Below are 27,077 nucleotides of genomic sequence, written 5' to 3'. Positions count from 1 at the left end.
ATATGAGCGGGACACCCTGAATTATGCATAAAGCAAAGACTTAATGTATTGTGAATTAAAACTTGTCCGCACGAAATAAATTCGGAAGTGAACTCTAACAAGAATTTTTAACATTGTGCATTGCTTTCTTAGTTGTGGAACGAATTTAGTATTTTTCCATTTAGGCAATATCTTTTTTTACCTGCATTTTTTACACGAATTTTTTGGGAATCTATCTATCGTGTAAAAAAGGAATTACGTATACTTGGAAGTAATCACGTACTTCAAGGTCATTTTATATTTTCGTTTTTAGCTTGATTTGGGATAGCGTTTGCGATGCGTGTGCATTCATCATAGGTTGATGATTATTGGTTTTTTGGGATCACGTAAGCACAATAGCTTTTAAATACAATCTCTCATATTTGTCAAATTAAGGGAAAACAAAAAAAAGAAGAACTAAAAAAGAAAACAAATGTGAAATTTGTAGATGATAAATCGCGTCCGTGTTCTCACTTGCTCTTTTTAGCTGTATTCGACATGTCATCCGCAGACGATATACCTCTTACACTGGTGCTTCTAAGCAAATAAAAATTAATTAAAAACAAAAAAAATGCACGTAAAATTTACTAGTGGAGTGAAATGCACACCACTGTCGAAACATTTGATTTTTATTTTGTAACATACTTTAAAAAATGCTACCTTGCAGCGGATTGTTAAAACCAAGAAGACCTTACGGAAGAATTTTGTTGTACTTGAAACATTCGTGGACTGCGGGGTTGTTGTGGAATAAACAGAGCATGGAGAATGATCAAAAAAAAAAAAAAAAACAAAAAAAAACTGGATTGCAACAATGTTTTAATAAAAATATAAAAGGGAACACAAAAGTCATCAAATTTTAAAAAAAGGAGAAATTGTACTAAAGATGTTTTCCAAAAACTTAATTTAATGTGTATGAAGTTAATTTTGTTATTTAAAAAATTTTAAAAAAAGCAATAAATATATTATATCATCCACGTTTGAAAGTCCTTAAAGGCCTTTGCAAATATTGACTTCACACTTTATTATTTTTAAAGTGCCACTTCAAGACTTGTAACGCGTCCTAGCTCGTAGACGGCAGAGCGGTTGCCTGCTTTCTCTGGGCCCGCTGTGTCGCATTACAAAAAAAAAAATAAATATGTTTATATAAACTGACAGCAAAATAAATGCCTTTAATCGGCTTCTTTTTTGCTGTCCTGTGTAAGTCAGTCTGCAGGTTCTAGTTCAAGTTTAGAATTGTGCATATGCATAAAAAACGAAAACTTAAACTTTTAAATAGTCATTACAACACCAGCAAGTAAAATAAATACAATTTAGCAGTAGTATAACTAAATAGTTGTTAACATATCCACATATGTTTCTTTTTTTACTTTTCAACTAGAAATTTGTTATTGCTAAAGGATTGCTTTTTCTTTCGGTACGTTAATTTATTTGCTCTTCAACGTATTCTTTCTTTTTCTTTTCTTTCACTTTTGGCAAATGCATTCCTTTTACTAAATGACTTATTTCTTGTTGTTATAAATTATTCATTATGAGGAAATTATGTAATTAGACACAAAACTTGTAATAACGTTTGACTAAAAATTCCGAGGAATAGTATACAAAATGTTTTTGGTCATTTTCTTTTGAATTTTCATTATAATTAAGCTTTAATTTCAGTAAATAACCTTTTGACTTAGAAAAATGTAGAATCAGTTACTATTTTTAGTGGTACTTCGGCTTTTACACTTTATACTCATCGTAGATCCCTCTAGAACAATTTTCTTTGCATTAGGAGCGGAACTACACATCTCTACGTATATATACGTAAACTGTCTTGGTTTATCATTTGTTTATTTCTTTTTGACTTAGGAAAATGTAGAATCAGTTACTATTTTTAGTGGTACTTCGGCTTTTACACTTTATACTCATCGTAGATCCCTCTAGAACAATTTTCTTTGCGTTAGGAGCGGAACTACACATCTCTACGTATATATACGTAAACTGTCTTGGTTTATCATTTGTTTATTTCCTCGTTTTTTGTTTGCAATTGTACATTTTAATCACTTTAGTATTATGTGTTTTTTTTGTTCAATTTACCTAAAAAATCTTTCTTATAGTACGTTAGCGTAGTAAGTTTCATAATGGATATGCTTTTTCTTTTTAACAATATTGTCGCTTATATCTTTTCTGTGCTTTGCATTTCGTTTCTTTTCTTATACTGAATTTCACTTTGTGCCTAAGATATTATGAATCTTTTTCTTATTAATATTTCTTATGCCTTTATTAACACTTTTATCGGTTTAAAAAACTCGTACTGATAACGTTTACAAGTAAAACAAATTTTTAATTGTACTTTCCTTTTTTTCCCCCTCTTTCATTTTTAATAAATTGTTACTACAAAAAAGGTCAATTATTCAGATTTAAACGTGACCATCGCATTCCAACCGATCTCCTTCACAACTCAAAACCTCTCGTAGCCAAAAAAACAACCACCGAAAACTCAAGCATAATTTTCTCGCTCTCTTGTTTCAAATTGTTTCATTTTTCTCTCGCTTGACCTGTTTGTGCATAGGGCAAGCCGCTATTTTTGTGATCATACGCTTTTGCATAACGACTTGCCGTTATTACTACACTTACGACAAAAACTGACGGGAATTTGTTCGCGGACGTTACAGACTGTAGAGATGGATGCACGTGTCATTGCTGAGCTAGCTACTTCGGGAGATATGGAGGTGTTTTACATTTTCATCTGACGGACAATGCACATAGGGTTAGATCTAAAAGAAACACACGTACTACGCCTATATAAAAATAAACTGACGGACGGAAATTGCGTCCGACGGGTATTCTACTGTACTTTCCCCTCCTCGATCGGTTTGCACAATATACAAAATAATAGTACAGAAGAAAATGTTGTTGCTTAAAAATAAGATATTGTATACCTGGAGATGTCGCAGCGCTTTATATAACTGAAGATGTCACGGTGACAAATGAATCGCCTTAAAATCAACCGGTTCATTCCAGAGACTATTGTACGGTTTGACTGTCTAGCTATTTTAAATTTGCTATCAGTCAGTAGAATTTGTCTCTTTAACAAACCACTTTTTATTTTTTTAATGTTACACACCTCTATATCGGATCAACTGATTTTTTTTTTTTTAAAGTAATGATGTCAACTAAAAAACTGAAAATTTCCTATAGCAAGTGTTTAAGAAATTTTCGTACGACTTTTGCTTTTAAAGGCTTTTTTATAGAAAGTTGATTTAGAAAAATGATAAATTGTTTCATTGACGCTGTGGATATTTTCCGGAAAATTCTGATTTATTTTCTTTTACGCAAATTGCCATTTTGTCTGTTCTTGGTTTACCTGTATAGAGTGACATTTTTTTTTTTAAATCTTTTGCGGTTATTTGATGAAATATTTTTAAAAACTTTTTCTCGTCATTTTAATATTTACCGTTGATGTTTTATAATGGCAAAAAATTTCTTACGGAAATAAACAATTTAAAGAACTTATTGCATATTGTTTTCAATAAAACATCATTTTTCAATCTGGGCCGCGACGTTGTATGCCTTACCAACAGATCAGTATTCAACCACACCAAATGTGGTAATCATTTACACAATATCAACGTAACACCCAATCCTTCATGCAATTCTGCACTGCAATCTTCCGATCTTCTTTTTTTTGTTTGTCCAAATTTTGATTCACCTACTCGCCGAACCATGTTTCGCAAATTACCCTCGTTTGGCCTTAATACGTTCTCAAAATTTTGCGGCTTATTTTGCAATCTTTTCTTTCTTCAGTATGCTTTACTTAAACGTATAACGGTCAAACTCGAAATCTATTCTTCACAATGCTAACCATTGTTATTTGTTGACGACACTATTAAAAAATTATTTAAAACTACGTATGGTTTTGTTACTTTTTAAACACTAGTTCTATAGTCAAAAATTTTGAAATGACCCAGCATTCAACTAATAGTTCACAAAATTTCTTAATTTTATTTCGCCCAATTCAAAGACACTATAAAATTAGTTTGCTTTGATTTCTTGTTGATATTTGTAAGTGTTGCTTGATGGTATTACTTACAATTTTATATTATTTACCCAAAATTTCAATCGACTATATTTTAACCCACCTCTTCAATGAACTATTTTTTTACGACAGTATTCGTTCATTTCGCTAATGGAATTTTTATGACTCTAATTTTTACTCCAGAGTGCCTGTGATAAGAGTTAAAAATAACAAAAACTAAAGATCAGCATTTTCCAACTTTTCTCAAAATTGATATATCGGCGCGTTTGAATGCGGTTTGTAAAAGTTGCTTTTTATTGACAGGCTTTGCAGCGCGTAGTGGTAGAAAAACTTTGCGGTACGTACGATCGTTGCTTGATTTTTCGATATTGTTTACTTTTCAATGGCCATCGTATTGTTTTCAGAAAAATTGCTTGCGTTTACGGGGCAGGAGTTGAAGCGTTTGTTGCTGGATTTTAAGTGACTTTGTATTAAAGTGTAAATGGAAGTGAAATTAAACGATGAAACACAGATGCGTTCTTGCGTCTTTGGGGTGGAACTTCAGCCTTTGTTGAACTTTTCACGAAACTCCTGCATCGGTTAAAAACTTTTTGGGTCTTAATAAAAATGAAGTGGAATTGAAAAAAACTTCGGCAAATGAAGTTTGCTAACAGGTTATGTAAGCTTGTTTTATGTTCTTTTTGTTCTTTTTAATTTAATAACTGATTTTAGATTATCTATCACATTAAAGCGCTTTTAATCTGTTGTGCCTTTACCTGTGGTATAGTAATTGGTTATGTGAATTATATAACCAACCACTGATGAACGTAGATGAACTGTATCGTGATTTTTTGCGTTTTATTACATTAAGTGCTTTTTTCTGCACTGGTGCCACCTAGTGTTATTACAACTAGAAATTAATTGGAGTGTAGTGCATTTTTAGCGGGAAAATTTTCGATTAACGAAAGTGGCCGCTCATGAAGTCGACGTCGAAAAACTTAAAGACTATTTGCTAAGACCATCACTTCGCAAAGGTTACCATTACAATTCCAAAACAAATCCTTGCTTGGCTGCGTTGCAAATATAAGAATAACAAATAATTCCAAACTCTACAAGAACTATTTCAGTGGTAGACACATAGAATAAATTTAACTTTCATTTTCGTATTTCGTCTTTGGTAAACAGCTTGAAACGAAAGCGAAAGCTAACTTTCGGCTAAGGGTAGTTTGGCGCTTATTCTCAAAGTTTTATTATAACAGTTTTGTGTTTGTTCTCTATGCAAGTCTATTACAGCGTGTCTATAAAGTAGCAGTCGTTGTAGTGAAGGATCGGCAAAAAAAGAGAAAGGGCGAAGTTTCTGAGAAGTCAGAGGATGTAAAGCGATTATGGACTTAAAATTAGACTTTGTGTAATCTTTCATACTATTTTCTTTACTATGACCAGAAGTATCACCTTTTTCGTTGACTTATTACTACTAAAATTACTTTAAATATCCGGAGAGAATTAACAGAATAGATGTAAACATATTACCCTTATGTCAAGGATATACATATTTACGTACTATTTGGTGCAACTTTGTTCATATATTTTGTATAGAATCTACTAATAATGTACAACTATGTAATGAGTTAATATAGATTTTTGCAAAATGCGTTGGTTTAGTTGGTTGTTTGGTGTAGTCCACTCATACTACCTTTCCCAAAAAAAGTAGTTCGTTGTAGACAGTAAGAAAGCGTGAATTTTTCTATGGAAAAAAATGACAGAAAATTTGTTCTAAAAACGTAAAAGTGCATTATTTGTGAATGGAGTAATAATAGTTAATAAAAGTCTATCTAAGGTTATCAATAATCCGAGAAACGTCTTTAAGTCAAATAAAAAAACGCCCGCTGTGTTAGCAGTTTATGCAAATTGAAAAAAGGAACCGCTTGCACGAAAGCCCTAGCTCCGTAGAGCAGAGCAGCACTGGAGAAAGTGTGTGTGTGCAAGCGCTGTCTCTGCCTAAAAAAAAGGCGAACACATGAAGTGTCTTCACACATACGTATAACGGAGAAAATTATGCAGAGAGCAACAATTTTTTTATATGTGTGAAAATAAGAGAATTATAAGTACGGAGCAATGTTCAGTTGTAAACAACCTGAAGATAAAAGTTTCAATTATTAGAGATTTTCCCCGCGGCACGGGTTAGATTCAATTTCGCCTATTTGTTATGCTAGAAGGGAGTATCTTGTGAATATTTTGTATGCAGTGCCAGAGCAAGACTATATTCTGATGTTCATTAATATATTTCCAAATAGGCATATTTTCATCAATTTACTATCCCAATATCTCCTAATGTCAACATGCCTCAAGGTCACCAAGAACGTACATCACTAGCAAAACCATTACAAAATAATAAGTAAATGCTTAAAGCATCCAGTAAACGAAAGATTTAGTCAAGTGCTTAGTGCATCGCTTAGTGGTTTATACCTTTGTATTTACTCGTTAGGCGCTATTGTAATTGAAGACCTTTGCCATGTTCTTTTCGTTTTATATTATTTTTATGTGCGTATGCAAATGAAGCAGAGATGGCACAAATTGCTCAGCGTAAAAGTAACAGCGTGCATGTGTACATGTGGTTGGCAATAAGTGCGCAGGCACTAAGAGAAGAATAACAAAAGCAGGAATCGCTGATTATTAGGAGAATGCTTTTCAGTCTAGCTAGGTTTTCGGTCTAGCTATACTAATGATTCATACAGTTTGACTGGCCAACAACTGTCCCCCAACATTTGTTCTCAAAGTTTTCCATACTTATTGTATGGCCGCGTTTATTTTCTTTAGCAATGATTCCTTTGACTAGTTTGATAGTCCGCTTTGTGTTCATATCCCCTTTTACACATCACATAAAAACTTTTCGCGGTCTTTTTTACCAAGTAGTGACTAGAAATAATGTGTAATTTTTTATAATCCACCTGAGTGCCGAGAAGGTAAGAACCTCGACAGCAACTTAATGGTCGTGGGTTCAAACCTCAAGTGCGGTAGAGTTTTTAATAAAGCCGGAAACCTCAGATGCTAGTGCTTTAAAACTTTAATTTTAGAATTTATTCTCTGGCTAAATCAATAACAGTCATAATAATGTAATTTCGGACGTTTGCTCAGCTCAAGTGAATAAATTTCAAATCGTCAATCCTTGCATTAGTTTTGGTTCTGACGGATACTTAAGTGTGCGTATTCTTGTATTGTATTTCGTCAGTTATTCGTTCATTGAGATTACAGTGTATAATTGTCTCCAGTTGTCATTCGATTTCATTGACAAATTCCGTAACATAAAAAAAATTCGTGGGCTGATTCTAATAAAGGCTGGGCAAGATGTTTTATTTTAGATAACACAATTTATACGTTTATGGCTCTAGAGAGATAATTCAAAACACTTCAAGAACCTAGGGATTTTCGAAATGATTTTGAAGTTTACCCAACTGTGCTTACCATAGAGTGGAGATTTTACGAATAAAAGCAGGTCCGCGATGAAACTGACGGTGTTAAACGCTGTCTAACCTTTCTTTCAAAGCTTACTTAATTTAAATTTTTCAAAAGCAATTTATAACTGTTTACGGAATTCACATTATGCAAAGTCTGTCTAGGAAGAATACCACGACATCAAACACTTAATGTTTTTCATTCATCTAACTATATTTTCTTTTTATTTTAAATGTCGAAAAGAACTGTTAGCACATCCGTAGCTGAACGGGAAAGACATTTGTCGGATAAAACAACCTGAGAGCACTTGGATTGTGGATTTAATAGTTCTAGGTGCAAAGACAATTTAAGCCGATCAACTTCGCTTTGGTGACAGATTGTTTTGTTTTTATGTTCTGTTTTCCTATCGGTTAGTCTCTAATTATATGAACCGAAAACCTAACGAAATTGCCTCTGGATAGAAAAGGAATTATTAAGACCAACACTGTTTTATCTTATAAATAATTCGCTTTTGTGCGCTATCAAAAAGTTGTTGTATGTTTAATTATTCCAATATTCTCAATCATGTCATAAGTTAGTCTTATATCCTACATAAAGTGAGCATAAATAACTCAATTTTGATGTTCACTGGCATCAAACGTTTAAATATCTTTTGTAAAGAAAAAAGCGCAGGAAAACTTCACCAACAAGCTGTAGAAAGTCAAAATTATTTTTGTTTTGTTTTGTGCTAACCCATGAACGTTATATATCGGTAGGCAGTTCTTCATCCATAAAATTAATGTAAAAATCATCATCTCCTCAGACACTAAATGCAAAAAAAAAGAAGAAATAAGAGCACTATGGTCTGTTCACTGGCGTATAAGTCTTTAGTTGAGTATTAGTTAAAAACTTGAAAATGAATCGACGAAGGACAATAAACTTGTTCAAATCAGCGAAAATGTAAAGTTTTTTAAAACATACAACATTCAAACATTGTTTTTAAAGATTTCTAAATATTTTCATAGCGTTAATGTTGATGCATAATATCAAGTAAATCATTATAAAAACGTTTTAAAATTTCAAATTTTTTTAATTTTTTATGTGTAACGAACGAACGTGCGTACGTCTGTCAGTGCATCAAAGCCAGACAAATTTCTTGAACCGCATTTCCGTGGAGGATAATGAAATTGGTGTACCATCACCATACGGTGATGCCTATAAAAAGTCCACATGTTTGCGGGATTTTTGCCACTTGCCCCTTTTTTCTGCAGAATACAATTAGTTATACTTGGAAATAATTTTTTATATGCCTTTTATTAATATTGATTTATTGGAGTAATTGTTACGATATTAAAAAAAAGGAGAGAATATATAAAAGAGAGGCAAGCAAGCAACATACGAGTCTTACTTTCTTATTGAATGGAAAAATTGAACGGGGACAGTAAATAGTGCATATTTAGAGACGTTAAAATAACGAAAACCACATGGTAGGAGAGTAATAAACCAATACTTGTAGAATGAAGAATTCAAAATTACAATAATAGTTCTTAAAAATAAAAGGTACATTTAATTTAATTAATTTCTGCGCTTAACAAAAATTGGGACAATAATAAGTAAATAGAAAACAAAACTATTTTATCTGCTTTTATAACAAATTATAGCAAATGTTTTCTTGTACACTTACTTACATATATACGTATGCGCGTAGGAATTCTGTCGTCATATGACTCATGTCTTATTGGAAAGATAGGAGAAAAGAAAGAATTTTATTTAAATGATTGCTGTTTATATCCATTATATGTGCATTGCCGCCGTCGATATATAGTTGCACACGTATTTCTTAAACATATTTTTTCGCTTTAGCTATTGCTAATTTTATTTTTTATTTTTTTAGGAAATACATTATAAATAATAACTCCTGTAAAATAAAATTACATTCAAATTGAGTTATAAGTAAGGAAGAGTAGAATGCAACAAACAACTATTTAAATACACGCACATACGTAGGAAGAAGAAAACGCACAGAAAACAAAATAAAATAGAGTAGTAAAGTAACGAATAACTTTTGATCAAGATTTTTTCGTTTATCTCAATCTTAAATCACTTTCAACCTTGCTCATTATCAATAAGCTCAAGAATATCTGCTATAAGAAAAACTGAAAAAAAAAAATTAAAAATTGAACTTTAACTGATTTTACAAAAATGGGCTGCACAACATCTGCTGAAGAACGCGCTGCTATACAACGTTCCAAGCAAATTGAGAAAAATCTTAAAGAAGATGGCATTCAAGCGGCTAAAGATATTAAATTGTTACTATTGGGTAAGTAATAGAAGTTTTCTCACTTTTTTGATCCTTCAGCGAAGAAGGAATATTTTAATTTAGTCCAAACCTTTGCAACACCCAGAAGGATGCTTCAGAGACTGTCTATTCTTGATCAAATTATGAATCCATTTAAGTATGCCTGTATTGCCGCCATTGTAGTCTGTAGGACACGTTCCGAAGCGAAACGCACGGTTGAAAAATCTCGATATCGGCTTAAGATTTGGATGACGATTGGAAGTACACAGGTTGATATTGGCAATGAATCAAAGACTAAGTTGAGAAAACAGATCAAAGCAAAAATCAGGCCCTTTGTTTATTATATAAACTACAAAAGATAGAACCATGACAAGTTCCAACTTATCAGTTATCGATCATCTTAAAGCATTTGTTAAAAAGTGAAAACTGAAAAATTAGTGTGGAGCATTGAATATGCATTTCTTTCGAACTTGTTTAAGGTAAATGTTGAGCATGGGGGTAGATGAGACAGCAGCGGTTTATACTTTTCATATTTGTTTTTGCTAAGTTAGCATTAATATTTTTTTGAAAAACCAACTTCTTTTTTTTGCTTCATAGATACTTTGCACCTTGTACTTCACGTGGCAAAATCGCTCACAAAGCCAACAAGTAATGATCCGATCAGAAGCAGGGCATGTTTTTGTTTTTTTCGCGGAGGCAAGAAATACGTTTTCTGAATTAAGTAAAAATCTCGTGAGATTGTTTGCAGAAATCAAGGCAATGAGTGTCGCTGCTCAAAGCTGCCTTCTTCGCCTAAATCTTATTTGTCAATTCGTTCGAGTGTTTCATCCTTGCTTACAAAGAACGTTACCGTTCCCTCTACCGTTGGCTCATCTAGTAAAACTTGATTTACAAATAAGCCAAGAAGTCCTCCTCTGCTTCAGCTATGCTGAAGTGACGAGGGTATTTCCTCTCGTTGGTGCAATTCAGGTTGCTTTGTCTATATCTGCAAAATAAATCCGCCTCTCCCCACAGCCGCTCGGATGTGTTCGTTGTTCGCCATACTGGGCAAGTCGCACAAGTTGCACATCCTGGTATGGTCACTCCCCCAATTTTTTCATAATCTCAAGATTCTCGAGTTGTAAATCCTGTTGCTCCTAGTAACGATAACGTCTACCTGACGGCAGTACCCACAGAAAGGCAATACTCGTGTCAAGATTGGCGCCTGACATCTCTGATAGTAAAAGAAAAAATTATCTTGCAAAAGTCCCATCCAAAGCGTTTTAGCATTTTTAAATTGGCTCCATCTCAATATAGAGCCATCTCGTTTTTAAGGTGGTAGTTCTGGCTGAAATTGTGGAAATTTTGTTAAATAAAACATTGTGTGGCCGGTTGGATGTTTAATTAAGAAATTCATTCCTCGGGATAGACCTTGTAATACTAAATTGGTAATTATTCTACTCTCAAAAAAACTTCCAACTTCCAATAAACATAGCAATTTTAAAAAAGTCTGCTTACTGCTTAAATCTCGTCTTTCACATATTATGCTTGATTTTTCTGCTTGGAGTATTGAAACCTTACTATCATCGTTCTATAATGTTTTAAACCTAGCTATCTCTGCATCCGTTCCGATCAAGAAGCCTCGCCCTCGAAGCAAGTGTCTGCCATTATTTAACAAAAAAATTTAATATAAACAAAAAAAAAATTTATGAAAAGTGGTTCTGCTTTCGACTATTTTCGACTATTCTGCTGCAAGGCATGATTTAATTACCTTAACCAACAATGTTGGGTTTTTCCGTTGGTAAAATCCTCAGTGCAATCCTGAATATGTTTTTTTAAGTTTGTTAATTCTAAAAAAAAAATTCCACATACTCCTCGCATGCTTCTTTCAAGCGTTTCTCTAGGCACTTTATCTTCGTTAAGTTTAGTCAATGTAAATATCATTATGAGCTGTTGCAATCTGTCCAGAGTTATTTAGAGAAACCTATATTGTCTACCACTTATTATAGTAAGGCTTCAATACTCCAAGCAGAAAAATCAAGCATAATATGTGAAAGACGAGATTTAAGCAGTAAGCAGACTTTTTTAAAATTGCTATGTTTATTGGAAGTTGGAAGTTTTTTTGAGAGTAGAATAACTACCAATTTAGTATTACAAGGTCTATCCCGAGGAATGAATTTCTTAATTAAACATCCAACTGGCCACACAATGTTTTATTTAACAAAATTTCCACAATTTCAGCCAGAACTACCACCTTAAAAACGAGATGGCTCTATATTGAGATGGGACGACATAGCTATTGGAGCCTTCGAATAATTAAAAGAAAGTTTAGCTTCTGAAATTTTATTCAATCGCTTTAATAGAAAAATTAAAGTTTCATTGTCGGTGGATGCATTAAATAAAGCAATTGGTGGAATTATTCAACAGACTTGACATATTTATGTCGAGCCCATATCTTCCTTTTCAAAAAAGTCATGCCTTCCTGAGGGGAAATTTATCGCAGACTTCTACGCTTGCATTAAACATTTCAGGCATCTCCTAGGAGGGAGAAATTTAACAGTCTTCACAGATTATAAACCTTTGGTCATAGCCCTTGTCTCTAAAACAAAGAGAAGCACGTGACAGACTAGGCAATTAGAATTTACAATCACATCACACGTGATATCAATTGAGGAATTAAATATAGCGGCAGGTACTTCCTCACGGGGATTCGAAATCGAATCAGTCATGCAATCAGACCTAAATTTGGAAACTTTCTATAATGAACAACAGGAAGATTCAACTTCAAAGGACAAAGCTGGCAACAAAAGCCGAAACTGTAAATTATTCAATATCCTTAACTTTCAAATTTGGGGCGATATAACAGGTCGCAGTCTACGATTATATGTACTTTCAGTTTACGTTGTAAAATTTTCGATAAATTGCACAACTTATCACGACCCAGTACTAAAGCTCGCGTCCAATCTTTAAAAAATGTTATATTTGGCCAAATATGAACAAAAAGCTTATGATTTGTACAAGACATTATTTGTAAAAACAATTTGTTAAAAACAAAAAGCAAGGGTACATAAATAGAGGAAGCCCGCAGTCATTAAGGTAGAAATGCCAATTCCATCTTAGCTCGGGAAAATGTCAAGAAATGGTCCTACGATCTTCCAATAGTACGCTTGGGCTTTCGGTCCGTCTCTAAAAAAGATATTTCAGCAACCCAAGTGGAGATTGTCTAGGCACAGCACATTCGTTTGCCAGCAGAATATTCCGTACGAGAAGCTATACCCAGTTGTCGTCATTAAAGTACCATAACCATAAAAAATGTGCAGCCAAATATTTAAAAACGTGAAAAATGTTCTCATTCGAAAAATTAATAAACACGGATTGCAGTACCCATATGAAAGCCTTATGAGATTCTAGAAAGGAAGCGATTGTTTCATGTTCATATTCAAAGTAAACAACAATATTTCAACAAACCAGAAATATTTCGAATGAACGGGGTTAAACCGTCCATAACACAAAGCGCTACTTCATCGTACACTAATAAATGATATAAACACTTCATATTTAAGTTCGTCATATTGAACTCTTCCGCAGTGGAAGTAAGTGCAGGGTGCTAATAATCTTCTGAAAGCTTGGATTTTTTGATCAAAAATGTTTGAATGAGTTTTTGTGAGGTAATCACAAAGTTATGTAAAAAACTTGAATAAAAAAATATAATTGAAATTGTGTTTTCAAACAAAAATATAATTGAAATTTAATTGTAAGTATAGGGTACTTATAATTTTTGAATTTAATCAAAATATGTGAATGCTGTTATTTAAGTTCATTGACTTCTAGCATTAACTTGGAAAGTGTGTCACAAATGATAGGTGGCGTTTTAATCACGTTGTGCAATATTCCATTTTTATTGTTTATGGATGAAATATGGGCTGCTTTTAGTTATTTTCAGCAACTCTTGCATATCATTTACATTTAAACAAGTTAATGCATTGAAATAATTTTGGCTAGCCTCACAAACCATAATTTTTATAGTGTTTTATTATCTCAAAATAGCACCAGCTGTCCTAGACAAGTCTGACAAAATTCTGAAAGTGTTCGGTCACCAATCGTACAGCACTTTTTCTTTTTTTACTATTCTCACTGTGTTATTACTTATTAATATGATAAGTAAGTAATAGGAAGTAATTAGTTATTAATAAGATATTATTTAATAATAATTAATTAATAATAACACATTGATTAAAGACTTAGTGGTTCTCGTATCCACACGTTTTCGCTTGCTTAAAAACCCAGTGAACAGGACAGTGAAGGCAATCAGCATAAACTTGTTTATGCATTAGTTGATCGCAAGATACTGCAGCCTACTGTTGTTGCCGTTGCAGCGGCTGTTCCTGCTACTATTGCTGTCACTGCTGATAATGATGCTGACAGCTTTAACAGTACAACTTTTGTTGTTGTTTCTTTTTTGTTGAACCCTGTTTCTTTGTACCTTTTATCAAATTGTATTGTATTGTTATATCATTTTTTGATTAACTCATAACAACACCATTCAAATATTTTTGATTAAAAAAACTAAATTTTTAAGTATTATTAATACTTCACACCTATTGTCGGATAAAACCCTTAAATCTATAAACAAATCCACATTTTGCAATTATGGATCGACGAAATAATCAGCAATGGACTTATCTAAGTCAGATTGACGGAGATATGGATATGTTATTATTATTACGATTATTATTATTATTATTATTATTATTATTATTCTAAATTTAGCCAGAGAATAAATTCTAAGACTGAAAGTCTTCAAGCACCAGCATTTAAGGCTTTCGGCTTTATTAAATTGCTTTGCTAGTCGAGACTCTCGCTTACTAGGCCATTCAGGCGGTTAATGTGGATGTAATTCCAAAGTAAAGGAAGAAAATAGTTTAATAATTCAGCGAACATTAAGAAGTAGCTGGACTTAATTACCGAAGTGAGATTATTCATGCTTAGGGTAAACAGGAAGGGTCCTAAATGGCTATCCTTAGAGCTTAACCGCTCCAATAGGTGTAAAGGGAAACCAGAGGCCAGTTCAAAGGCCAATAATTTATAGCTAAGTAAGTCAAACGCTTTACTAAAATCAGTATATACGATATCCCCCCGCGAGAGCTACTAGAGTTATCTTGTAAACTTACCAATCAAAGAGTAAGAGGATCATAACGTTCTTCCTCTTAGGAAGCCATCCTGGAGTGGACAAATAGAAGATTTGATAACGAAAACCAATTGCTGCGAAATACTTCGTTCAAACAATTTTGGCAAGGTACAGTGTAGTTCTGAAACAGTTTTCTCTTCTGATATTTGTTAAGCGCGATAAGAAACTGCTCTCCCAACACAAAGGGAAAACACTTGCTTGCAAAGAAAGATTAACAATCTTTGTGATAACGGATTTAAAATCTTTCAGGACCATGTGCGCAATAACATTTAAGTGATCTTAAGCTTTGTAATACGTCGCTTTCCGAAATGACCAAGTTCGGAATTGCAATTGGTATAATCTTTTAATTGATCCTGCGATCAAAACCGCATTCGGTTCTTAGTAATACTCACGTCAACCTAATTTAACATGACACTTAGGAAAACATTTGTATTAATTTTTATAATTAATAAAAGAAATTTATGGAATTTTGTTAACGTAAACTTCTTAATAATAGTTCCAATTTTTGAACATTCGAATGCTTAAAGACATCTTAGCCAAATTTCGTGTGAAATTTGCTTTGTTAGGCTTTTCTTGAAGATGGTTTTCAAATCGTCAAAGCAGGCATCGAAATGTTAAAAGGGATTTATATTGATTGTCAGTCGCGATAGACATTTTATTGGTGGACAAAAGTCCTTTCTTAAAAGTTTAAACAAAGGTGACGCTAATATAAGTCTCGAAAGAAACACATACGATTTTTTTTTTTTAAATATAGAGATCAAGAGATAGTTATATATATCAAAAATAGTTATCTTTTTTACTTTCAACGTTCTGATCAGAAAACAATAATTAGCTTCCCAAAAGTAGGCTAAAAATAAATCCTAAACGAAATAATTCAATTTTTCCATTTCCTTCGGAATGTATTTCTATAAATGGTGGTGTTTGCTACAAAAATAAACGACATTTCATTATGTCATGTCGCTCTACGGTAACGCATCGAGTGGAAAATCATTGCAAGCGGATATTGGCATTTGCATTACACTCGTAAATCCTCCCAAACAATTATGTTGATTATTTGAAAAATGTTTCCCACAAACAGCACTATTGAACTAAGCGATAACCCTTTTTGACATAGAAGAAGATAATGCCATTATAATAAAAATGGATACAAATTAGTACAAATTTCTAACCATTCTCGGTCAATAGGTTTTGCAGGAGTGTAATAAAAAAAACAAGTATTCGGCCATTACCGCTCATCACCGTTATCCTAAAAAGACTACAAAAAGAATCAAATTGTCATACTGTACAACATTGGGTGGACGCCGCAGATGTTTTCTATATTCAGAATAAAAGAGAAAACTTATATGGTGTGTGTACTGTACTGTACGAGTCACAAAATGTAAACATGGAAAGCGGAGATGTTCACAATGTTTTTTGCGTAGGAATGTGGGCTTTATAGGCATGTCCCCTCACCGATTTGGGTCATTTCTAAATTTTTGTTGCAAGTTTGTAAGCAATTTCTTCATTTTTGCAAAAGGAAGAACATTTTTTACAGATGCAGCTGGACAAACGGATGCGGTTAGGTGCATTCGGAGACTTGCACTGATGAAGAATATACACACTTTGAGGACTTTTGCGTCGCTAGCTTTTGGTCATTATAAAGATATTGAAAAAAAATGTTGATATGCTATAGTATTAGGTAGGCGGGGTCAACTCTTTCCATATTTGTGCTCGTACTATAACTAAGCCTATAGAAAGTACTTTAAAAAAACAGAGAATAGTCACGGCCACGTTTAATCGATGCAGTATTTGATGCTGATCAAGAATATATACAGCTTATGAGGTCTTTGGAGCTTCTCTTTAGACGTTGCAAACGTTTTAACGAAGTGAATAGACTCTTTATCCTTCGGCAATGAATACAAAGAACCTACCGATCATACGCTAAGCAAGCGATTCAGTAACCTTCGAGGAAGATTCTTTTAAGGCAAACTTCGGAATAGTTTTGTTTAGATTGCTCGTCTCTTAGATCATACCAACACGTTTGACTAAAATTAGTTTTATATTTTAATTAAATACAATTGTCCACTTGACATTTCTTAATTACTTTCCATTTGCGAAGTTAAATTTGGCGCACTTATCAGAAGAAGACATATAATAAGTAAATGTTCTATCTGCATGTGCGATGTGAATGAATTGGATTGAACAATGTTTTAATTTACTTTGCTGTGGTTTTGAGATTTAAAGTCACTTTTACTCAGTCAATTCATTTGCATTTACATAAAAACTCACATATTTTTGAGGAGTTTCATTTGAAAAATTTTATTTTTACTTTTTTAAGATTGCGACTTATTTGATTGATCCTCATCTGCCTTCTTATCACCGAAGGATTAAGGGACATTCATTTTGTCAAAATGTTTGCAATGCCCAGAAGAAAGCTTCATGGACTCCTCAAAGTATATTAATAATCCACAAGGTATACATATTCTTGATCAGCATCAAATTAGCATGCCCGCCTGTGTAATGTCTGTTGTAAATATTTCTCCCGCCGAAAAAATGAAGCTAACGATCCATCGTATGGCAGAATCATTGCAAGTTCTTGCCTGCGGGTTGGTATTGAAAATGGGCCAAATTTTCCAACAAATTTCCTCTCAATGTGTTAAAAAAATTGCAAAAACATTTATGAAATGTTGACTTAAATGAATTGAATTTACATTAATTTTACGCTCGTCAGAATTTCAAGGAAATTTTTTTATGGAGATGTTATCGTAATTACCTAGTAGTCTGGGATAGACCACCAGCTTCGTTTCTAATAAATTTTCTGTGACTTGACAAGTCTTTAAATATAAAAATAAAGACAAAAAACTTTAAATAAACATCTGATTTCTAGTACTTTCTCGGTTTTGATGAAAGAGAGGAGTAAATATGAAATTTTATGCAATCGTATGTAATTCCATTTGGGTTCATATGTGGTAGTATGCAAACATATGTGTTTGTTCTCTCTTTTCGAGAGAAAAGAAATTATTTATCGCTCGTTCAATTACACTTAAAAGCTGAGCTGTTAATGAATTTTTCACAAAATAGTCGTTTTTATGATAAAACCCTCCAAATAATAACTTAGCCCGGAGAAAAAGATGCGTGAGCAACAGAATCAAAATGTGAAGAGACAGAATGTAAGACCTGCGCTCTGCAGCGCCCTTTGAACAAGACTTGAAAGAGCACTTAAAATTAAATAGGTAAATATATGAAAAGTGAAGAAGGTTTGTTATAATTTGAAGTAGATGGTTTTAGCGAAGTAAAACTTCGCGTTGATTAGAAATACAATATTTAGTAAAGTTTTTCACAATGTCTTGTTTACATGTATTGATTGTATGATGTATTGACATTGAATTAATATATCTTCACTTTTAAGTTTTAGTGGTCATACACAAGCATTTATTCGGTTTTTATTATTGCTTTTGATGATTTATTATTATTATTATTAGTTATTCTAAAGAAAAACTAAAAAAACGAAAAAACGAAATATTCTTATACATCGTGTACATGTACATCGCAAGGATGGATACGGGTATGTTTGATGTCCCCATCCTTCAGTGATGGGTATGAACAGCAAAGACGATTATTTATAAAATTTCCAATATTTCACGCATTTTATTTAGCATACGAATTTTCCAACCATCTTGGTACTTTTTTTAGGCAAGGCTGCAGCAGGGGTAGAACGCATTGTGTCCAAAAGACGCAAAAGAGATGCTGTGTTCAGGATCCGAAAATGTAACTTTGCTTTATTTTTAGCACCAAATATGAGAATTGAATTTGGTATATTTTGCAAAAAATGTAGACGTTTATTTCTTTTCGGAATTGCTTCACCATGTCTGCCTACCGCCTTTGTAATGACTCCAATAGCAGCTTTAAAAGGAGTTTTTCTTCTCTTTCTGCGGATAAAGGAAGGTCAATGCTAAAGAGAAAAAACGGTAATAGTACCCACCCCACCATATACAAAAACATTTCCCATCCAAAGTAAAGTGGTGATGCGCTTATGCTTTTGGTCGCAGTTTGTGTGCATTATTTCACCAGCAGAATTTACAGCCGTCAGTATTAAACATGTTACATAAACATGTTATATTACATTGACTGTAGAAAAGTATACATGAATTTGTGTGTTCGTTATGCTCTCTGGTGCTATTGCTGTTCATTTTCTAATTTTTTTATCTTCCAAACGCACTATATGACTGTTTGATTCCTCACGTTAGCATTAATGCGCAGCTCGCACATAATGTGTTACTCGGAAATCTGTCAGTTAGGGCGGCAGCAGCTTTGCCGTGTTTTCACAATTTTAAAACTTAAAAATTATGAATATATGTTGTGGATCAAACTTTACTTAAAACCAACAAAGATTAACATATATCATTAATTTAAGGAAATCAGAGAATTATTCAAAGTATATACGCTGTGCTAAAAGTTTTGTGAAAATATTGGACAATATTTTAATAAATGATGAGAATTTCTTTTAAACTTGTAAATTAACACATCTTTAAGAAATGTTTAAGAAAATCTAAAAGCGATTAAGAAATCCATCTAAGAAATCTAATATAATTAAAACAAAAATGTGTCTCTAAATTACCGATAATTTTTTGGAAAAGTTTTACCAATTTTTTCGCTTCATTCCTTCTTCATGAAAACTATAGCGAAAGTCTCCATAACTCTCCAAAGCACAAATGAAATAAAAGTTGATGGCGTGACATTGAAAATATGCTCAACAGTATAAAGAAGAACATTTAATGAAGAAACAAGTTGGTTTTATCAGACTATTCGTGGTCAGGCAAATAAATTTGAAATTTTTTCACTATTCTGCGCTAGTTGTAAGGCGTACAAAATGTATGCAGATATTTGCAACGACCACAGGGATTTGAGAGTATCCACGTGTTTAACCTATAGGTCCCGAATTCGAGCTGTTTGAATATAATTTAGTACGCTGGCATTATTGGGCCAAGGACAAAAACGGGCTCGATCGGATCATACTTACGACCACTGCTGAATGAGGCTCCATATTTACAAGTTGTCAAATTAAAATTTGAAATTTTTACCAATTCTCAATATTTGCAATGAAATAGTTAGAATAGTTGGGTCTTTACAAGTCTCCATAAGACAAGTTTAACAAGTTTAAGTATTATGGTGGAAATTGTGCCAAAATAGCTACTTGGTAGAAGCATATCATGGTAAGTTTTGAGTACATAATTTTTTTTGTACAAGTCACTTTCGATGTACGCGAAATTTTAATGACAAAAATGAATAAATAGTAAAATCTCTAACAAACAAAAAATTAAAAAAAAAAACAGAAATTTAATTGTACATGGATGACGTTGATGCAAGGAAAAATTTCCGTAGAAAGCACACGGTAAAAAAGCATAGCTTTTGGCATTTTATGACGAAAATATAACGGTGACACTACGGAGTTTTCACTAATAAAAACCATATTTTCAATAAGGCTCTGATCAGCATAATCCATATTAATTTTGCTATTTGATACCTAACCAGCTTAAAGACGAAGCATTTTCGTAGGAGGACAGAAAATTTTCAGACATTTGCATGTGTTTGTAATGTTACGTAATATTTCGGATCAAGGTTAGCGTAATTCTAAGTGATAAAAAAATTTCTCACGTGAGTTTTCTGTGTCTTGGACCGCAGTACAAAGGGTCAAAGAGAGGACAAGCCAAAGAGGGCAAGAATAAAGAGAAAATGCGGAATTTTCACTCTTCAATCAAACGAACATCAAATAGCTATCTTTATAACGATTTATAACGAATGTGCATTTTCTCAGCTTTGTGTGATAATAATTATTTCCGCAAATTCAAATCATCTGCTTTTTGCAAATATTAAGTACAATATCATATCAACAAACATTTCAGTGAACGATGAGTGAGGAAGCAAAAGACATAAGAAAGTAATTAAAAAAAAAAAAAGAAAAAATACAAGAATTGTAAGCTTGTTGTAAAAATTAACCAGTCCTGCAGACAGTTTTACTCAAGTTTTTTGTTGCTTACTCTGTGGTTAAGTTATTATTTTCGTGTGACGGTATTCGGCCATTTGTGGCCGATATAAACGACCTTCAAAACGTTTTGTGTCGAAGCAATACGTACTATGGGCTGCGCACAGTCTGCCGAGGAAAGGGCTGCAGCCGCCAGAAGTCGTTTAATTGAACGCAATCTGAAAGAAGATGGTATACAGGCTGCTAAAGACATTAAACTTCTTCTTCTGGGTAAGTTATAAAAGAATAAATACATACTAAAAAAAATAATTTCAAATCCTTAAACGAGGTCGTTGTAAATTTCTCGTTTTCTTACCGACAACAATAAAAACCCACATTACACTATGCATTTTTCTCTGCATGTAGGTGTGGATGCATTCTTGTGTTGTTAATACTGCTCAAATGAATGCTAAAGTGGAAAACACTTCAAAGAAGAAAAGAAAAACTGAAAGACTGTAAAAAATATCAGAGAATTTAAGACGAAAACAACGTTGGATAATAAATAAAAACATCTTTCTTGGCTATCGACGTGACTAAAAATAACACTGCATCATAATAATAGCAACATATTGTTGTTACAGTAATATCTTGCCGCAATAACCTATGCATAAGATACACTTAGTCAAATCTAAATGATATAAACAATAGTTTAATTGTGCGTTGTGACGTTTTCTTTGCAAAAAGTTTAATTTATCATATGTGGAAATGTTTTTATTATATCCACCACCATATATATTCTTCGTCAAATTATGAATTGATTGTGCAATGTCTGTCCATCTATGCGGTAAGCGTTGTTCACACTTTCTTGGTCGCAAAAATAAAGACGCAAAAAAATTTGGTAGAAACATCAACAGTTTTCAGAGCACATGCCTGCAGCAAAGCGTAAACTGAAGGCAAATACGTTTCTTTTAACACAAATTTTTGGGTTTTTGTTCATTATTCATAAATTATCAAAGATAGGGTGCAACTTTCCTTTACTTTACGGAATCTAATATTTTATTTTCTTACATACTTACTTTCACAAGAAACTCAACTAAAGCAAATTAACAGTCGCACTCAATTGACTCTTAGAAATATTTTTAATATTACTAATACAAAGTATATGAGGAGAAATGAGGAAAAAAGGAAAATAATAATAATAATAAATAATAATTTATGTACAAATAACAAGAAGAAAAAAAAGAAAGTATGTACACAACTAGCACAGAGGCACACCCACAACCGGTACAGAACCAAATCGCAAGTGAATCTCTAACCCGTCGCACATATGCAAAAGCTTGGCAACCGATACGGTAAACAACACCAATTAATGCTCGAATCATAATAAGATATTAAGGTGAAAAGTTGGTTTAATTACGACATGGGCAAATCTCGCGTATTTAACAAAATTGTTTTGATTGACTTTATAGACTCCGATATTGAGATTAAAAGGTAGACGTCAATCTGTAAACAACTCTAAACGGATTAAACAGCTCACATTTATATTTACATAGTCAGCTTAATGAACATGAAGTGCCCAGAGAAGCGATCAGCAACGGATCGATAGTACCATTAATTAACTTAATTAAGAGGGAGACAACAGGAATAAATCTACGTTTCTCAAGTGACGGTAAGGATAACAAAAGCAACCTATTTTCATAAAGAGACAAATGGGCCCCAACCCAAATTCCTAGGGGCAAAAAGCAAAAACTGCTTTTGAAATGATTCAATTGAAACCACATAGAAGGGAGACCACACAATAGAAGCATACTCAAGTATTGGTCTAATTAAGCACATGTATAGCTTTTTCTGTAATGTAATACGCTTCAACTCTTTGGATCACCTCTTAATGAAACCAGCAATGGACCTAGCTTTACTTAAAAATAATTCAATATGCAAATTAAAACGTAATCTTTGGTCGAATAAACGAATCAACGGTGTCCATTTCATGTGCAAAAATGGAAAAACCCGGCATGCCTACGTAAAGTCTTTATATATTTCTTTCTTTTACTTTTTTGAGATATTATCCTGTTCAACCATAAGGTAAATAAGACAGTATGTTTAAAATTATTTTGTTTAATCCTGAAATGAAGATTTATTATCTGCCTAAGAATGCATTCTAAAATAAAAATGGCGGACAACGAGGTGGTGGATTAATTTTTTCTTAACAATATTATCGATATGGGTAACAAATAAAAGGACTTGGAAAATAGAATGCAAAAAGATCGTTCTAAATTAATTATGGTGCACATCACGACGTGTACGATTAATTTTTTCTTAGCAATAACTTTTAATGAACTAAAAAGTAGAAGACAGACCTTATTTCATTCGTTTTTTATAACTACAAATACAAATACAAAAAGAAGTACTTGTCATATTTTCAGCGTCCGCCAACACTGAAACAATCGAGCACGTCAATCTGACCCTCTTATCTGACTTACTGCCTAGATTAGAAAAATACGTCTTAAAGTAATGTTTTAACAATGTTTGGGACTTTTATCTGTGTGAACAATCGCAAAGACAGTGAACTGAAATTTGGCGGTAAGACTCCTTAACAGATATAGGCAAGGAACGGAAAAACCTTCCAATTTTAAATGATTTCTGGAAGCATCTGAATACTTAAAACTATTATTCATGGTAAACAGCTTCCGATTACGTTCGGAGATAAGTTCAAGTAATGATAGTTAAATAATGATAACACTTCGACTGAAATGAAAGCGAGAGATATTAAAGATGAAATTGAATCGCTAAGTGATAACGAAAGTGACAGCAAAGCTAAGATTGGTTTCTATTTAACAATCATTTATAAGTCGAGAAAAGTAGAGTAAAACATGTTCATGTCGAACGTAAGTTCTTGACTTTTTATTGTAAATGGCTACGATCTTAAGCCCCACTCTCCATCCTATCCTACCTAAAGGCTTCCTCTGCATATGAATTGCAATGGGGGACTCCGGATTTGGTTCCTAAGATTACTTTTCTCTTAAGAAGGAAAAAATAAGTAAAAACGTGATCAATACATATTTAAATTTATGCTTTAGTAAAGAAAACTCGTTATTAAAATGATGTTAATTTTACGCTATATTATGTTAATTTTTAAAGTCCCATAAAAAAATTTTCGGAGTAAAACTTAATATAACCTGGACGGCTATTAATAGAGGATTCATGCTGTACTAGTTTCATTTTTCCACAGGGCATGGTTTGGCCACAGAAGCTATGCAAACTTTCGCTTTATCAACCTCATTTTTGACATAGTGTAAAAATGTTGTCCTTTCGAATATTAATTAATTTACATAAAGTCATGTTTTGTTTATAATAATTTGCAAAAAAATTCTTAAATCCTTCCGAGACTTGGTTTAACAGAATTCTGTCAACGACTTTACAGCGGAAAAGGCTTTAGAGCGGAAAATGGTACATTTATGACAATTTTTTTCTTTAGTAAGTTTTTAATATATTTTTCGTACCCATCCGAGTAGCTGAAGGCAAAGAATCTGGACTAGTAATTCAATGGTTTTGGTTCGAATCTCAAGTGCCGGATAACCTTAGATGATGCTAGTGCTGTAAGATTTTTTACTCTAGAATTTATTTCTCCAGCTTAAGTTACTAATAATATTTAAAAAGTCGAATAATGCAAATAAATTTCTGCACACGAAAAAACACACGATCGTCGCAAGCCCAGAAAAGCCCAACTCTGACGTAGAAAGTAGCTGTACCAAATTTTTTCTATTTTTTTGGCCACACGCTACTTATTGGTATTTATAAAAAGGAGGCGTTTATAGTAATAAGGGCTATGGTAAAAGAATTGATTTTTGATGACAGCCCCCGGTTTACGCCGTCTTTCGTATTTAAACTAATGTTATGAGAAATAAACAATAAAGAAAAGAGAGAATGAGGATGATGATGGTGATGTGCTGGCAGTTATTGTTGATGATGATGTCGACTTTTGGCATAGTTGTATGCATCCAAATACTTTGTAGTTTAAGTTAGTGACGAAATGTTTAGTAATATCGTCGCCGGTACGCACACGATTACACACAGTATTACCACTCACTTTTAAAATTGCGCAAGCCGTTTCATCAACGCAAGTAATGAAAATTTTGCAAAAATCAATAAGTTTTTATTGAATTTTATAAACATTTCATTTGAATGACCCAGGATGCATACCAAATAGTTTCAGTCTACATTTTAAGTGAACCTTCAGCATATCTTCCATTGACGTTGGGGATAACAAATTCGAATGATAATGTATTTGGTCCTTTTGATGAAGTTTATACAGGCTTTGAACTATTCGCTGTTCTCATAAAGTGTTACCTTTTGGCACTTGCAATATAATTAAGTAGTTTCTATACATATTGATATTTTTCATATCCCTATTTAAAGACCTTCAAGCAAAGGCCAAGCACAGGCTTTCAATTATATTGTTGCGAGCAAATTCATTACTATAAATTTTTTTTTATGTGGCTTCGGTTATATAGGAATTATGGATTTTTTTCAGATAATGTTCTCCTTGTCATTTTATACGCTTCCTTGTGTCAAATACACAATTTTTTAAATATAATTCTTATATGTATCTTTATCTTGCATACATGGGAATTTATGATAAATATTAATCGTAATGGGAATCTATATAAAAAATATTGATGCATACAAAAATATTAATCTCGCACAAAAGCAAATTATATTATCGTTTATGTATTGATTTTATTAATTTTTTTTCTATTAATCTAACATGTTAATTTGCAAAATTAGGGGTTTTCAGCATTATTTTTCTTTACATGTGAGATTTAAAATAACGTATTTAAAAGTTTTTTTTTTAGTTTCCAGCAAATAAAAATAGCACAAAGCGGGAAGTTCTTTAGCATCACTCCTCGAAGCCATTTTTCCTTTCTTCACTTTTCATCTTTCTCCCAGGCATAACAACGTTTCAGCCTTGGCAATTATTCTTACAGCTTGACATTCCTCGTCGTTGAATTTAACATCCCTACAGCGCTACAATGCTACTGTTGTCCCTAATAGCAAATGTTATAACCGAAAAGTGAAATAGTATAGTCCGTACTTGTGTTGGAAAACTATTTGCTGAAACTGTCTTTTTGTCTTCATAAATAGAAGTAGGTGTGGATGGCTTCCTTATATCGAAGTGTAAAAGCAGGGGTCGGTTTACAGAACTATTGTATTCGATATGATCGCTTTCTGGATTGATCGAACTCAGTTGTTTTCGTATCGAGTTGCACTTCTCGTTTTTTGCAATTACAATGAAATGTTTATTGTATCATGGATGTATGTATAACAAAATAATGCGAGACGGGAAAGAAAAGTGAGCAAATAAACAAATGAAATCTAACATTTGAAAAAAACCTGGCGAAAAAATTTAAGATCTAATAAACAAACGTATAAAATAAAATTAAATATATGTATATCCGCTTGAGTGGCCCAGTAAACAAGAGTCTCAACTAGCAACTCAATGGTCGTGGGTTCAAATCTCAAGCGCGGTAGAGGTTTTAATAAAGCCGAGAGCCTTAGATGCTAGTGCTTGAAGACTTTCAGTCTCGGAATTTATTCTCTGACTAAATTTATAATCATAATAATACTGATAATAGTAATAAAATTAAATAATTTGAATTAAATATACCACTCTTTATTTAGATAAATCCGATATAAACCCGATATTTATAATGACCATTTTAAATTTGTTTGAGAGCATACGGCCCAGATCGTCCGAACGTCGCGTGTCCGGGACACTGACTTCTGATAATGTTCTATTTTCCCTTTTTGTCTTTCATAAAAATTTTGTCTTTAATTTGAAATTTGAAATTTTATGCCGCTAAGAGACAGAAACATCGAAAATGATGTGTTATTGCCGACATTTTTATATTTCTGAGATCCAGTAATGTTTCCATTTTAATTTATTTTATCAAATACTGCTTTTATAACGATGTTGAACATACAGCCCAATAGCTATTTTACTTTCGAGGTGAAATATGACATTTTATATTTCATGTCGGGCAAATACTCGTACGCGGTCGCGAGAACCATTAACATAAAATGCAAATTCGGTACAAACTCCGCGATTACGTAATTGGTCTTATAGTATTATTACGAAAAATTCTTTTCTGTTTACCTATTGTCCCTAATATTTTTTAGTAGGATTGTAAATTTACAATGGCGCCGACTTTGTTGGCAGGATGAA

General features: G+C 32.9%; 1 protein-coding gene across 5 annotated transcripts in view; it reads left to right on the top strand.

Moving 5' to 3' along the window:
* The first annotated feature begins 5,678 nt into the window (after positions 1 to 5,678).
* Positions 5,679 to 27,077, top strand: part of LOC119638678 (G protein alpha o subunit) — a 59,827-nt gene continuing 38,428 nt past the window's right edge. Inside the window, exons 1-2 of one of the 5 annotated variants that reach the window (XM_038035618.1) lie at positions 5,679 to 6,053; positions 9,342 to 9,767. In XM_038035618.1, the coding sequence (XP_037891546.1) occupies positions 9,650 to 9,767 (118 nt within the window). In that variant the 5' untranslated portion in view covers positions 5,679 to 6,053; positions 9,342 to 9,649. Of the gene's footprint in view, positions 6,121 to 9,341; positions 9,768 to 19,201; positions 21,146 to 27,077 lie in introns of those variants that run through there. The other 4 variants (XM_038035619.1, XM_038035616.1, XM_038035620.1 and 1 more) reach the window with 4 other exon arrangements.

Source organism: Glossina fuscipes, unplaced genomic scaffold (genome assembly GCF_014805625.2).
Source record: "Glossina fuscipes isolate IAEA_lab_2018 unplaced genomic scaffold, Yale_Gfus_2 106, whole genome shotgun sequence".
NCBI classification, from domain to species: domain Eukaryota; kingdom Metazoa; phylum Arthropoda; class Insecta; order Diptera; family Glossinidae; genus Glossina; species Glossina fuscipes.
The sequence above is the reverse complement of the archived record's forward strand: the minus strand, read 5'-3'. Positions and strand labels throughout refer to the sequence as shown.